Source organism: Mastigoproctus giganteus, chromosome 1, assembly GCF_048544385.1.
Source record: "Mastigoproctus giganteus isolate SK-2022 chromosome 1, ASM4854438v1, whole genome shotgun sequence".
NCBI classification, from domain to species: domain Eukaryota; kingdom Metazoa; phylum Arthropoda; class Arachnida; order Uropygi; family Thelyphonidae; genus Mastigoproctus; species Mastigoproctus giganteus.
This window is the reverse complement of record NC_143575.1, coordinates 108,401,362-108,413,391: the sequence shown is the minus strand read 5'-3', so window position 1 is coordinate 108,413,391 and position 12,030 is coordinate 108,401,362. Positions and strand designations below refer to the sequence as shown.

The following is a 12,030-nucleotide window of genomic DNA, read 5'->3' as shown; positions in this document are numbered from 1 at the left end:
TCATTGCATTACACATGGGGAGGTATTGGTAGCGAAGGAAACGCAAACTGATTTGCATGAAGTTTTGAAAGATGAAGTAAGTATGATGGACTTTATTGAGAATTGAAGCTTAAATAGCAGACTTTTCACTACGCTTTGTAACGATGGTTGTCCAGTGAGTGATGCAACATCTTTTTGGCCTCAAACATGAAATTTTATAGTTTTTATCACATACAGATCGGAACCTTGCTCAACTGTTTACAATTAAAAACTGGCTTGGAAAACTTAGCTACCTTGTTGGTAGGTATATTTGAAAAACTTAATGATTTAAATTTAAGTCTTCAAGGACACGGAACAAATATATTAATACTTAGAAGCTTTCAAAAATAAACTTAATCTTTGGAACTGAATTTGAGCAAAATAATACTGAAATGTTCCCATGTTTTTCTGATTTTGTTAATAGCAATAATATTGAGATTTTACAATTGAAGCTTTTTGACTTCCTCTCTTTGCAACTTGACTTCCTCCAGTCCAACTTTCCTAACAGTGAGGCAATTTTCCGTGGTGATTTTAATGTTCACAACTCCGGCATGCTTACATTTTCTAGTCACACTGACCCAGCTGGTCAAGGTGCTGAGGCTTTTGCAATTACTAATGACCTTGCACAGATTGTTCATTTATCTACCAAAATACGAGACAATCCTAACCATACAGCCAACACACTTGATCTTTTTAAGCACAACAGTCAAAGTGAGTGGTCCTTTAGACACCTCAGATCACAACTTGGTGATTGTCTCTTCTCCAATGGAGACTATCTCATGGCTATTCCCACCATCACATTGTTTGGCATTACAAGGATGCAAAATGAGATGATCTGCAAGATTTCTTTTCTTCTTTTCCTTGGTCGGATTACTGTTTCAAAACTTCTGATGTCAATGTTTGCTCAGATTGTGTCAGTGAAATTATTCTTCCAGGAATGGAATCCTTTATTCCACACTCCACTTTAAAATCTTCTCCTTTGGTTTTCCAATAAATGTGCTAAGGCTGTTCAAGAGAAGAATGCTGCATATCGTAATTGGCTTGTTTCCAATGCTTCAGTTTCATTTTCTGCCTACACCAAAGCTCGCAACAATTGTAAAGCAGTTATTAATCAGTCCAAACTAGATTTTAACATGCTGAGAGTAGAAAACTTGCCTCTTGCCCTAATGGTAGTTGAGCATTCTGGCTCTTGCCAAAGCTATTGACCACAACTTTTGCCCATCTCTGTTTCCCACATGTCAAAATCAGACGGTTCTGTTGTTACTTCAGCCAAGGATAAAGCTGACCTGCTAGAATCCCATTTTTCTTCCAACTCATGTATTAATGATCTTGGTAAAACACCTCCCACCATTCACAAAACACTCCATTCAATGCCTCCTGTGGTCATCTGTCAAAAGGATGTCAGAAGGATTTTGAAGAAACTTGAAGCTCAGAAAGCTGCAGGTCCTGATGCTATTTCTCCACTTGTTCTCAAAACCTGTGCCCCTGAACTTACTCCTGTTCTTTGCCGGCTTTTTTCACTTTCTTATTCCAAAGGTGTTTTTCCTTCTGCTTGGAAATTTGCTCATATCCAGCCAGTTCCTAAAAAGGGAGACAAATCCCTCCATCCAATTATCGTCCCATTGCAATTACTTCTATTCTTTCTAAAATAATGGAGAAATCAATTAACCACCAACTTTTAAACTACCTAGAAACCTTCCATCTGATCAACGATCGCCAACATGAATTCCGTCAGTGTCGATCTATGGGTGATATTCTGGCTTATGTTACCCATTTATGGACTAATTCAATGGAAAGGTTCGGTGAAACACAAGTAGTTGCTCTAGACATCTCAAAGGCTTTCGATCGTGTTTGGCATAAAGGTCTTCTAAACAAGCTTCCATCTTATGGTTTGCCAACTGTTTTTAGAGGGGGCTTAAAGAGGGGAACAGGTATATTGTATGTTATCAGACACTCAGCCTAAAACACTGATGGATCCAATATCTCTCTATTACAGAAGATTTAGGAGAAGTCCGGTTGGCCTGCCTCCCTAAAATCCACTCATGCACAACTTCTCGATGGTAAGCCCTGTTACGTCACTTAGGTGGCAACGAACGTGTAGAGTGGTTCTCTCCAAGACGCCTGGTCAGCGTGAAGAGGAAAAGACCAAACCCTCCAGCATATGAGAGCACAACAATACAAATGGCCCTCAGTCCCCAGCAACTATCACACTCCCTCTTACGGCAGCGAGAGGATCACAGTGGAAGCAGAGGGTGCTAAGAATCTCTGGGTACGACCAGGCTGCCATGCACGGAAACTGAACTTGGCCTGTTATAACGTACGATCACTCATCGGTGAAGACAGGATATTAGAGCTGGAAAAGGAATTAGAAAATGTGAATTGGAATATCATCGGTTTGGCTGAAACAAGAAGAAATGAATCACTTATAAGTTTATCAAGTGGAAATCTGCTGTACACCAATGGAAACAGTAAAAGGAGTGAATGTGGAGTTGGGTTTCTGGTCCATAAAGATTTTAAAAACAACATTTTGGAATTCAAAAGTACATCACCAAGGGTGTCAAGACTAATACTCAAGATTTCTAAGAGGTACAACCTAAAGATTATAATGATTTATGCACCAACATCGAGCCATGATGATGAAGAGGTTTAAGAAATGTACACCGAAATTGAGTCTTCTAGATGAGCAGAAAACCCACTACACTATTATTATGGGGGACTTCAATGCTAAGGTTGGAAAAAGGCAAAACAGTGCAGAAAGAGGAACTATAGGAAATTTTGGAATTGGTGAAAGAAATAAAAGAGGTGAAAGACTTGTGGAATTTGCAGAATCTCAAGGACTGTCAGTAATGAACACTTTTTTCAAGAAAAGGTTGAACAGAAAGTGGACATGGAAGAGTCCAAATGGATTAACAACTAATGAAATCGACTTCATCCTCACTAACAGAAGATATATTGTGAATGATGTTACGGTAACATCATTCACAATATATCTTCTGTTAGTAAATGTACACCTTATATCCGTAGTAATTTACCTTATATCTCCTGAATAAGGTAAATGTTGGAAGTGATCACAGAATGGTAAGATGTACACTTGATATAAATGTAGGAAAGGAAAGGAAAAAACTGACTCGAGTAAATAATACAAAGGTCTTTGAGATAACAGAGAAGGAGAAAAAGCAGTATGTACTGGAACTTAAGAACAAGTTTGAGCTTCTGCAGACTGCTCAGGACCAAGATATCGACGAGGAATATTGTAACTTTCTGAAAGTGATAAAGCCCAAGAAACCTATAGGGAAACAGAAATCCAAAGAAGAAAAAATTAGTCAAGAAACACTTGTCATGATGAACCGAGGACGACAAATGAAGAGCAAGAAAAACACTGACAGGGAGAAAATTGAGTATACTGAGTTATGCAAAGCCATTAGAAAGAGACTCAGAGAGGACATAAGAAGATTTAACACAAGAAAAGTACAACAAGCATTAAGGGAAAACAAAGGATTTAAATCAGCAGCCATGAGCAGTAATACAGAAAGACAAATGATACTGAAATTGAAGAATAGCGATGGCGTACTTCTAAACAGCAGAGAAGGCATAATTCAATTAGCAGAAGACTACTATAGAGAATTATACAAGGAGCGAGGGAATGATACCAGCAGTGGGGAAGATGGATTGCAAAGTAGCAACACATACGACATACCAGATATTCTTCCTGATGAGGTAGAACATGCATTGAAGAAAATGAAGAATCGGAAAGCCCCGGGGGAAGATGAAGTTACTGTAGAGTTGTTAAACTTGGGAGGAAGAGACATAACACAAAAACTGGCAAGGCTCTTCACAAAGTGCATTAGAAAAGGTGTGATGCCTAAGCAGTGGAATAATGCAATCATAGTTTTGCTGCATAAGAAAGGAGATAAATCAGAAATTGGAAATTATAAACCAATTAGCTTGTTATCTCACATCTACAAGTTGTTCACAAGGGTCATTACTAACAGATTAGAAAGAATACTTGATGAGAATCAACCGAAAGAGCAAGCTGGCTTCAGGACAGGATTCTCAACTATGGATCACCTTCACGTAATACCACAGCTAATGGAGAAAGCAAATGAATATAAAACACCATTATGCCTGGCATTTGTGGATTATGAAAAGGCATTTGACTCCATACAGCATAAGGCAATGTTTCAGGCACTGGAAAGACAAGGCATAGATACTCCATATATTACGATTTTGAAGAAAATATATGAGAGTGCTACATCCTTTATAAGACTAGACAATGACAGTAGCAAATTTAAAATCGAGAAAGGAGTTCGACAAGGAGACACAATATCTCCGAAGCTGTTTACTGCTGCCCTTGAAGCTTTCAGAAGATTAGACTGGTCGCAGAAAGGAGTCAATGTGAACGGAGAGTACCTAAACCATTTACGATTTGCAGATGACATTGTGGTCATAAGCCACGATCCCAAAGAATGAGAGGAAAATTTTAATCAGTTATGCACAGTTAGTAAGGACTTTGGACTAAAGATGAATATGGCTAAAACAAAAGTAATGATGAACAAGTATGCCACGGAAAGGGAAATAATGATTGAAGGAGCAGTAATTGAAAAGGTGGTGTCATATACTTATCTGGGACAAGTTATTAGCTGTAATAATGATAAATGGCTGGAAATCAAGAGAAGAATAAATTTTGGATGGATAGCATTCAGGAAATATAGTCACATACTGAAGAGCAATATCCCAGTTTGTCTGAAACGTAAAATAATGAATCAATGTATACTCCCCACCATGACTTATGGAAGTGAAACTTGGGCACTCACCAAAAGAATGGAAGAGAAGCTGAGAACTACACAGCGAAGTTATGGGAATCAGACTGTTAGATAAGAAGAGAAAGACATGGATTAGGCAGCAAACTCAAGTAAAGGACATTCTCATCAAAACTAAAGAACTAAAATGGTCTTGGGCAGGACACATAGCTCGAAGACATGATGACAGATGGACTAAGAAAATAACAGAATGGTACCCAAGAGGAGGTAGAAGAAAACCTGGAAGACAAAATCGGAGATGGATAGATGAAATTCATGAGTTTTTGGGTAGTAAATGGATGGCCAGTGCTCAAAACAGAAGGAACTGGAAAGTTGCTGGAGAGGCCTTCATCCTGCAGTGGATTGAAAATGGCTGATGATATCCAGTTTTCTCTCTGATCGCTCACTGAGGTTGATGGCTCTCTGTCTTCTAACTTCTCCACTAATGCTCCAAGGTTCAGTTCTTCCCCCCCCCCTCTTTTCCTCTTGTATATTAATGAACTTCTTCCATTGACTTGAAATCCTATCCATAATTTTGGCGATGATAGCACGTTGCATTCCACTTTCCATTTTGAGACACCTTGCCCTGCTCAATCAGCTTCAACTTCTCTAATATTCACCACCAATTCCTTAAATGCAGATCTCCAGGTAATTCTCCAGTGGGGCAAAGACAACTTAGTTGATTTCAATCCTTTTAAAACTCAGTCTTGCCTTATACTCACAAAAAGGATTCTTCTGCTCCTATGTTTATCTTTGGTGATGCTCCGATTTCTAGGCAAGATGATATATCTTTTTTGGGGATTACCCTGACTTCTAATCTCTCTTGGCACAAGCACATTACAAATATTGCTTCCTCCGCATCTAAAAAACTTGGTTTTCTTTTTCATTCTCGACGTTACTTTTCTTCCAAACAGTTGTTCACTCTGTACAAATTGCAAATCCACCCTATCATGGAATATTGTTCCCACATCTGGGGCGGTGCCCCCCAAAACCTCTCTCAGGCTTCTAGATTCCATTCAGAAGAGGACAGTTAGGTTAACTACTGACTCATCTCTAACAGTGTCTCTCCACTCGCTGTCTCACAGATGTACTGTTTCTGCAGCATGCCTTTTCTACAGATACTTCCATGGGCACTGTTCTGAATTGGCTTCTATAATTCCCATTCTCTCTCTTTCAAAACAGTCCAAACACATGCCACTGCCACCAATATCCATTTACTGTCCAACTTCAAACTCACAGAACCAACTTTTTATCTTCCTCGTTTATTCATTCAACTGCCGTTTTCCAGAACAACCTTCCGTCGTATGTATTTCCTGAAAATTAGTCTTCAGAAGTTCAAGTCTAATGTGAGCAAATATCTTCTTTCATCTTCTCAACCCCCAACTCAAGCATGGTACTAATTACTATAGTTTCTAATACCTCTCATGTTTGGGGGTTTCATAAAAAAAAAATATATCCGAGTCTGAAGACCAACTAATAAAGTTTATGATCATGCCCAATGACTCTCTGAACTTTGAAGCTTTTAAGATAAAAAATATATACATATTTACAGGATGTTTCAAAAATGATGGTCAATAATTTAAAGGTGAAAAGTACAAACTAAAATAAGCAAAAAAGTCCCAGTGAACATCAGGCAGCAAATGAACCATTTTCAAGATAATGCACATTTTCTGTTAAGATCTGCCACTGACTATGCAGCACTAGTTTAGCAAAAAGCTGTGAAACATTTGCTAAGGGTGGTTTATTAAACATAAGATAATACATTTAAAATTTTTTGTTTCAACACCACAGGATTTTACAGATGTTACAGGATGTTCTTTCTAACACCCTTTCCTGAACATCAGGTGTTATGCTTCTAGGCCTACCTGCTCGTACTCCATGTGCAAAGTGCCCATGTTCTCTAAAGTGTTGATGTACCCTGATGAATGTGTGCCAGTTGGGCTGCCTTCGGCAGGGAAATGCTTCTTGGTACAAACATGCAGCCTGGAGTGCACTGCTGTTGGCTTTACCGTACATGAAGTGCATGTCCGCATACTCTTCATTGCTGTAACCTCTATCCATGTTGACAATCCTTTGACGAGTACTAGTATGCCTGATACATCTCAGAGCATTGAGAGAGAGGGGAAATGGAGAGAATGAGCATAACCTAACTTAAACAAACAAGTCAGTGGTGGATCCCAACTAGAAATGTGCAATATCTCAAAAACGATTCACTTAAGGACCCATGTTTAGTAGGCTTTTTTTTTTTTGCATATTGTAATCTGTACAGTTCACCTTTAAATTATTGACCATCACTTTTGAAACACCCTGTATATAGGCCTATGTAGCCAAATGGTTGGGAGCAGGAGTGCAGTAGCACATACTCTTTGAGTAAACAAGGGTTGAAGCAGCTGAATGATAAATATGGTCAATCTGCCAACCAGCAATGGACCAGCGTGGCAAGTTATGGTCCAATTCCTTCAACAAGACTTGTTAAGGAGGTCTCTATCCTGCAGTGGATTGACAATGGCTGCAGATTTTTACAGACACACACACACAGTTTTTTTTTTTTTTTGGTAGTTGTTGGTGCATAGGCTTCTGTGGCCATAATGCACCTCCCAAGGTTTTTGCAGTACTCTGATCCAAGCCCAAGGCAGGAATCGAACCCGCAACCTTTGGGTTGCCAGGCAGGCACTTTACCCACCCGGCTAGCCCGGTCGGCACACACACACACACACACAGTGAATGCAAGTCAATATTATCACTAGTTATTGTTATCAGCCAAATTACTATAATCAAAAATGAAAATCTAAAACCATTTATATTATGATGTACTTAATTCTGCTGCTTTATACAATCATACGGTTATTTAATTGTCACGATTTCTTTTTTAATGAATAAAAATATACCGTTGAGAAAATCTAAAACTGTGCACAAATCAAACAGTTGTTGATTATTCACAATCCCGACCACACCAAATAATGGTTACAACTTTGTCTCTTGCCAAGTAAATGTGGTAACTTAACTTGTAATCCCTGCCACATCTGTAGTTTTCATGAAAAATAAAGAGTGCCCATAAACAAAAGCAAGTAAACAATCAAGAAAATTTACACTTTTGATATAAAGGAAATAAAGTTATTTGCTATAAAGTTAGAGCAATCCAACCAGCAAGATAACCTTCAATATGATATCACAATCATGACCATTACTTCCACCAATGTAAAGTTTGAGTCTCCAACAAGTTACTGGTATTAAATTACACTGTCCAAATGTTTTGTTTTCCCACAAGTGATATATACATATCACTTGTGATATATACACCTGCGGAACTTGTGAAATTGAAATGTCACAAAAAACAGAGACGTAAGTTTCAGTAAGAAGAACAAAATTCTAAGTGCTAATGATTCCTTATCTAATTGTAGAGAGAAGCTGCATTAAAACTCAGTTTCAGAGCCTATTTTGTGTAAATTTTTTGAACAGTATGACATGAATTAGGAATATTCAACAGAATATGACATGAATTAAATGGTTTACAAATAGAAGATTAAAAAAAAAGAGGCACGGGTGCCAAGAAAATGTAAAAGAAAGCACTGTAATTAGTCATTTCTTAATATGTATGTATTAATAAATTAATTGTTTAAAAATGTTAGAAAATTTATTCATTCCCACTTATTTCGCATCTTTTACTATATTTCTGAATGTTCAATTACAGTATTTTTCATTGTTGAAAAGGTCATATTTCTTTATAACGAAATTTCTGTTTAACAAATTTTTTTAAGCGTACGATTGATTTCATTACATAGAGGTCTGACTGTGCACATATATATTATGATACTTTAATATGACATAGGATTGGAAAAAAAAAGAAAAATAGGTTTTTATTGATGCTTCTGTCATTTTACAAACACAATATCAACACATCAGAATGCTGAACATTTAGCAGTAGAGTCTGGTGAATGAGATTTTCTTACTGAGTCCCACTTATGATAAGATCTGGAAAGAATCCTGAAATATTAGATGACAATTTAGAATTGATATCATGTTTTTTTTTCAATCCATGTAGTATAAAAGTGTCTTAATAAGCCTTTATATATTTTTATAGAGTCTTTATATATATACATTTTTTTATATTTTATATCTTACTAGATATTAACTATGTATCATCACTTCCTAAATATATCTGACAACTTTGGCTTGAAGGCAGTACTGTGATAGAAAACTTAACACCACTCTCACTTCAGCATACAGATTCTGCTTGTATATTGGACACTTTCCCGTGTCATATGAATTTCAGCTTATTTACCATTTCTTCATAACAGCAAGAACTGTAAACACAAACTGGATACAGTATTTCAAAATCAGCAAGTCATAATAGAGAACAAAAATGCTTCATAACAGTATTTCTGCTTACGATCTAATTGTCTTATACTGTATTCATAAATGAAAACAGAGCCAGCCTTCTCATGAGCTATAGTTTAAATGTTTCACTATTAAAATATTTTAAGTGAAGGTAAATACCATCAAACTGAGACAGTAACACACACAGTCTTATACAGATGAAAAGCACAGTTAAGTGGATATGTCTCTCTCTCTGAAGTCCGTTAAATTGAATTTTGTTAAAAACAAGCATTCACTGTAACATGACTAAATGGTTTTCTGATAATCAAACTCCATCATGTTTCTCACTAGCTGTTCCTAATCAAAACTGATATTCAAATTAAATGCCATAAAAGTTTTCAAAATGAGCAGTATTTTTTTTTTTTAAATTAAAGCGCAGAAAAGAGAAAAAGTCTACAGAAATTAACAATACAAATTATCACAAACCTTGCAATTCATAATATTTAACCTGATCTTCAGAAATACTATTCTGCACATTTTTGGTTGCCATGAATTCCAGTGGTTCATTATTAGTTCCAGGATCTAATGCTTCACTTTGAGAGACACGCGACTGAGCAATACCATTTCTTTTCTCCATGACTGTATATGCTCCAGTAAAAGCTATTAAGTGAAACAAATAAAATAAAATTCTGTAGAGTATTTAAGAATTTTAATCATGAATTTTCAAATGGATTGAAGGTCTTTATTAATTGTTATTTAACCCTCCTATTGTGTTTGCATTTTGGTTACACTTATCGTGTTCGGGTCAATATGACCCGAGCATCTATGGGTGTTGTTTTATTGGTGTTAAATTAATATGGCAGTAATGTGTTTACTAAATAATAAAATAAATAAGAATATATGTAGCATTTATTGACCAAAAGGTTGTTTATGAATGGCAGTAATGGATAAACAGCTGTTTATCCATTACTGAATGTATATCATACATTTAGTTTTTTAGTCTTGGCAGTAGTAATATACATGAGCTTTACATACTTATTTTGAGCAATTACAACATAGTATATTGGTTTTTTTGTCCTTTGAAGACGGACAAAAATTACATCATTTACGCTTATTTGTGGTCGCCTGTTCCCTTGCTTTGGCAGTGGTGGTTGATGGTCGTGCCCTTCTAACCATTTCAGCAGCAGGAATACTCCGAGGAAGGTGTTTTCTTTCTTGCAATAAGGGAGTGATCAAGGAATTATCCAGTTCTTCAAGAAATAGTCGACGTTTTGTAAGTTTGCCAGCACTCCAGGTTGGATTTACTTCGCACTACAGAACGTAGCTGTTGTAAGTAGAAATGCCATGATATTATAAAAGATAGACATTGGCCATCTTTTAGTTTGTCGTCTGCATGTGTATGTTATAATCAACTTGTCTAAAGTATCTAGGGCACCTTTGGTTTTATTGTAATCTAAAATCATAAACAGCTTTTTATGATCTTTACCACACACACACCGGAATCGTGATGGAAGGTGCTCATGCATGTGACATTTTTATTCCGTTTTGGAATATAAGAAACTACCACTGTGTTATTGCTGAAGTAGAACTTTGAAGAAAGGACTTCCTTCCTGTTGCAGACCAATTCGGTTGGCAGTTAAGGCTTGTTTTTTCGAATAGTACCAAGCATGGTAATCTTTCTTTTCAATGGCATCTGCTCCAGTTCGTAAGATGTAAAAAAATTATCAAACGTTATGTTTTGCCCTTTTAGACCATAAGTAAGGTCTAGCCAACTCTTTTACCTTGGCCTTTTTCTGGAGGTTCACCTTCTTTTTTCCTGAGGTATACTTGCATATTATATGCATAAATATTTACAGAATCACATAAAGTCCAAATCTTGATTCTGTATTTGGCTGGCTTGTTGGCTATATACAGCTTAAATGGGCAATGGCCTCTAAAAGGTACCAGTTGCTCATCTACTGTTACATTTTCATTAGCATTATAGACCGTAGGTAGAATTGCAACCCATTCATCCCACAAGTCCCGTATGGCAACTAATTAATCAGTCTAGCGACGTTGTGATTGAGTTCCTTTATTGTCAAAGTGAATTATTAACAAAATTACATGGAATCGTTGTAGGAACATCGTTGCCTTGAATATATGGCGGCCTACATTTCCATCCCATAGGTTGCTTCCCTATGAGATTTATACACTCCAGCTAAAAGCAGTAGACCAAAATATGCTTCTAATTCAACTACTGTTAGTTCTTGCAACTGGTCACCATAAATTCTTTTTCCTTCTAAATTTGACATCTGCAAAATTAAGTTTACAATTTTTGGCATAAAAAATAAGCAGTAGGAGGATTTTATATCATATATTCTAGATGTAGCGTACCTTGTTGGTCCAGGATTCAACGTAATAATATTTTCTGACGAAAATCTTCCTTGTCGATTAGGTGTGTTGCAGTTCCACACTATATTGTCATTTTTTGAGGTTACATAATTAGCCACAACAGCTTCATCTGAAATCATAGGTTCCACTTCTTCATTATCCGATTCCCTATGCACCTCTGCTTCAGACAAATGGTCCTCTACTTCAGAAGTACTATCATTACAATCAGAAGCATATGAAAGATTCTCAATTTCACTGTCCATCAACAATCTCTTAATACACACCTTCAACAATTTCTTCCTACTGTTGTCTCTTAGAGTAGCACCAAGCTTGATGTTTTCCAAGAAACTGACACATAAGTGCACACTGGCAGATACATACAAGAAGGCTCCGACAAGCCCCCATCAGCATCAAAAGGCATCAACTTGTGATTCACCGCATGCACATGCTGAAACTTGTTCAAGAAACATGGTAATGTAAGTCGTTTCTATGAAGAAAAAAAACAAAACCAATAAAATATGATTTA

General features: G+C 36.7%; 1 protein-coding gene across 1 annotated transcript in view; it reads right to left on the bottom strand.

The window, feature by feature from the left end:
* The window catches only part of LOC150091089 (ecto-NOX disulfide-thiol exchanger 2), a 230,637-nt gene that overhangs the window by 203,995 nt on the left and 14,612 nt on the right, over positions 1–12,030 (bottom strand). The window contains exon 3 of the mRNA XM_090382875.1: positions 9,621–9,794. Coding sequence (XP_090239001.1) covers positions 9,621–9,771 — 151 coding nt within the window. The 5' untranslated portion in view covers positions 9,772–9,794. The remainder of the gene's footprint in view (positions 1–9,620; positions 9,795–12,030) is intronic.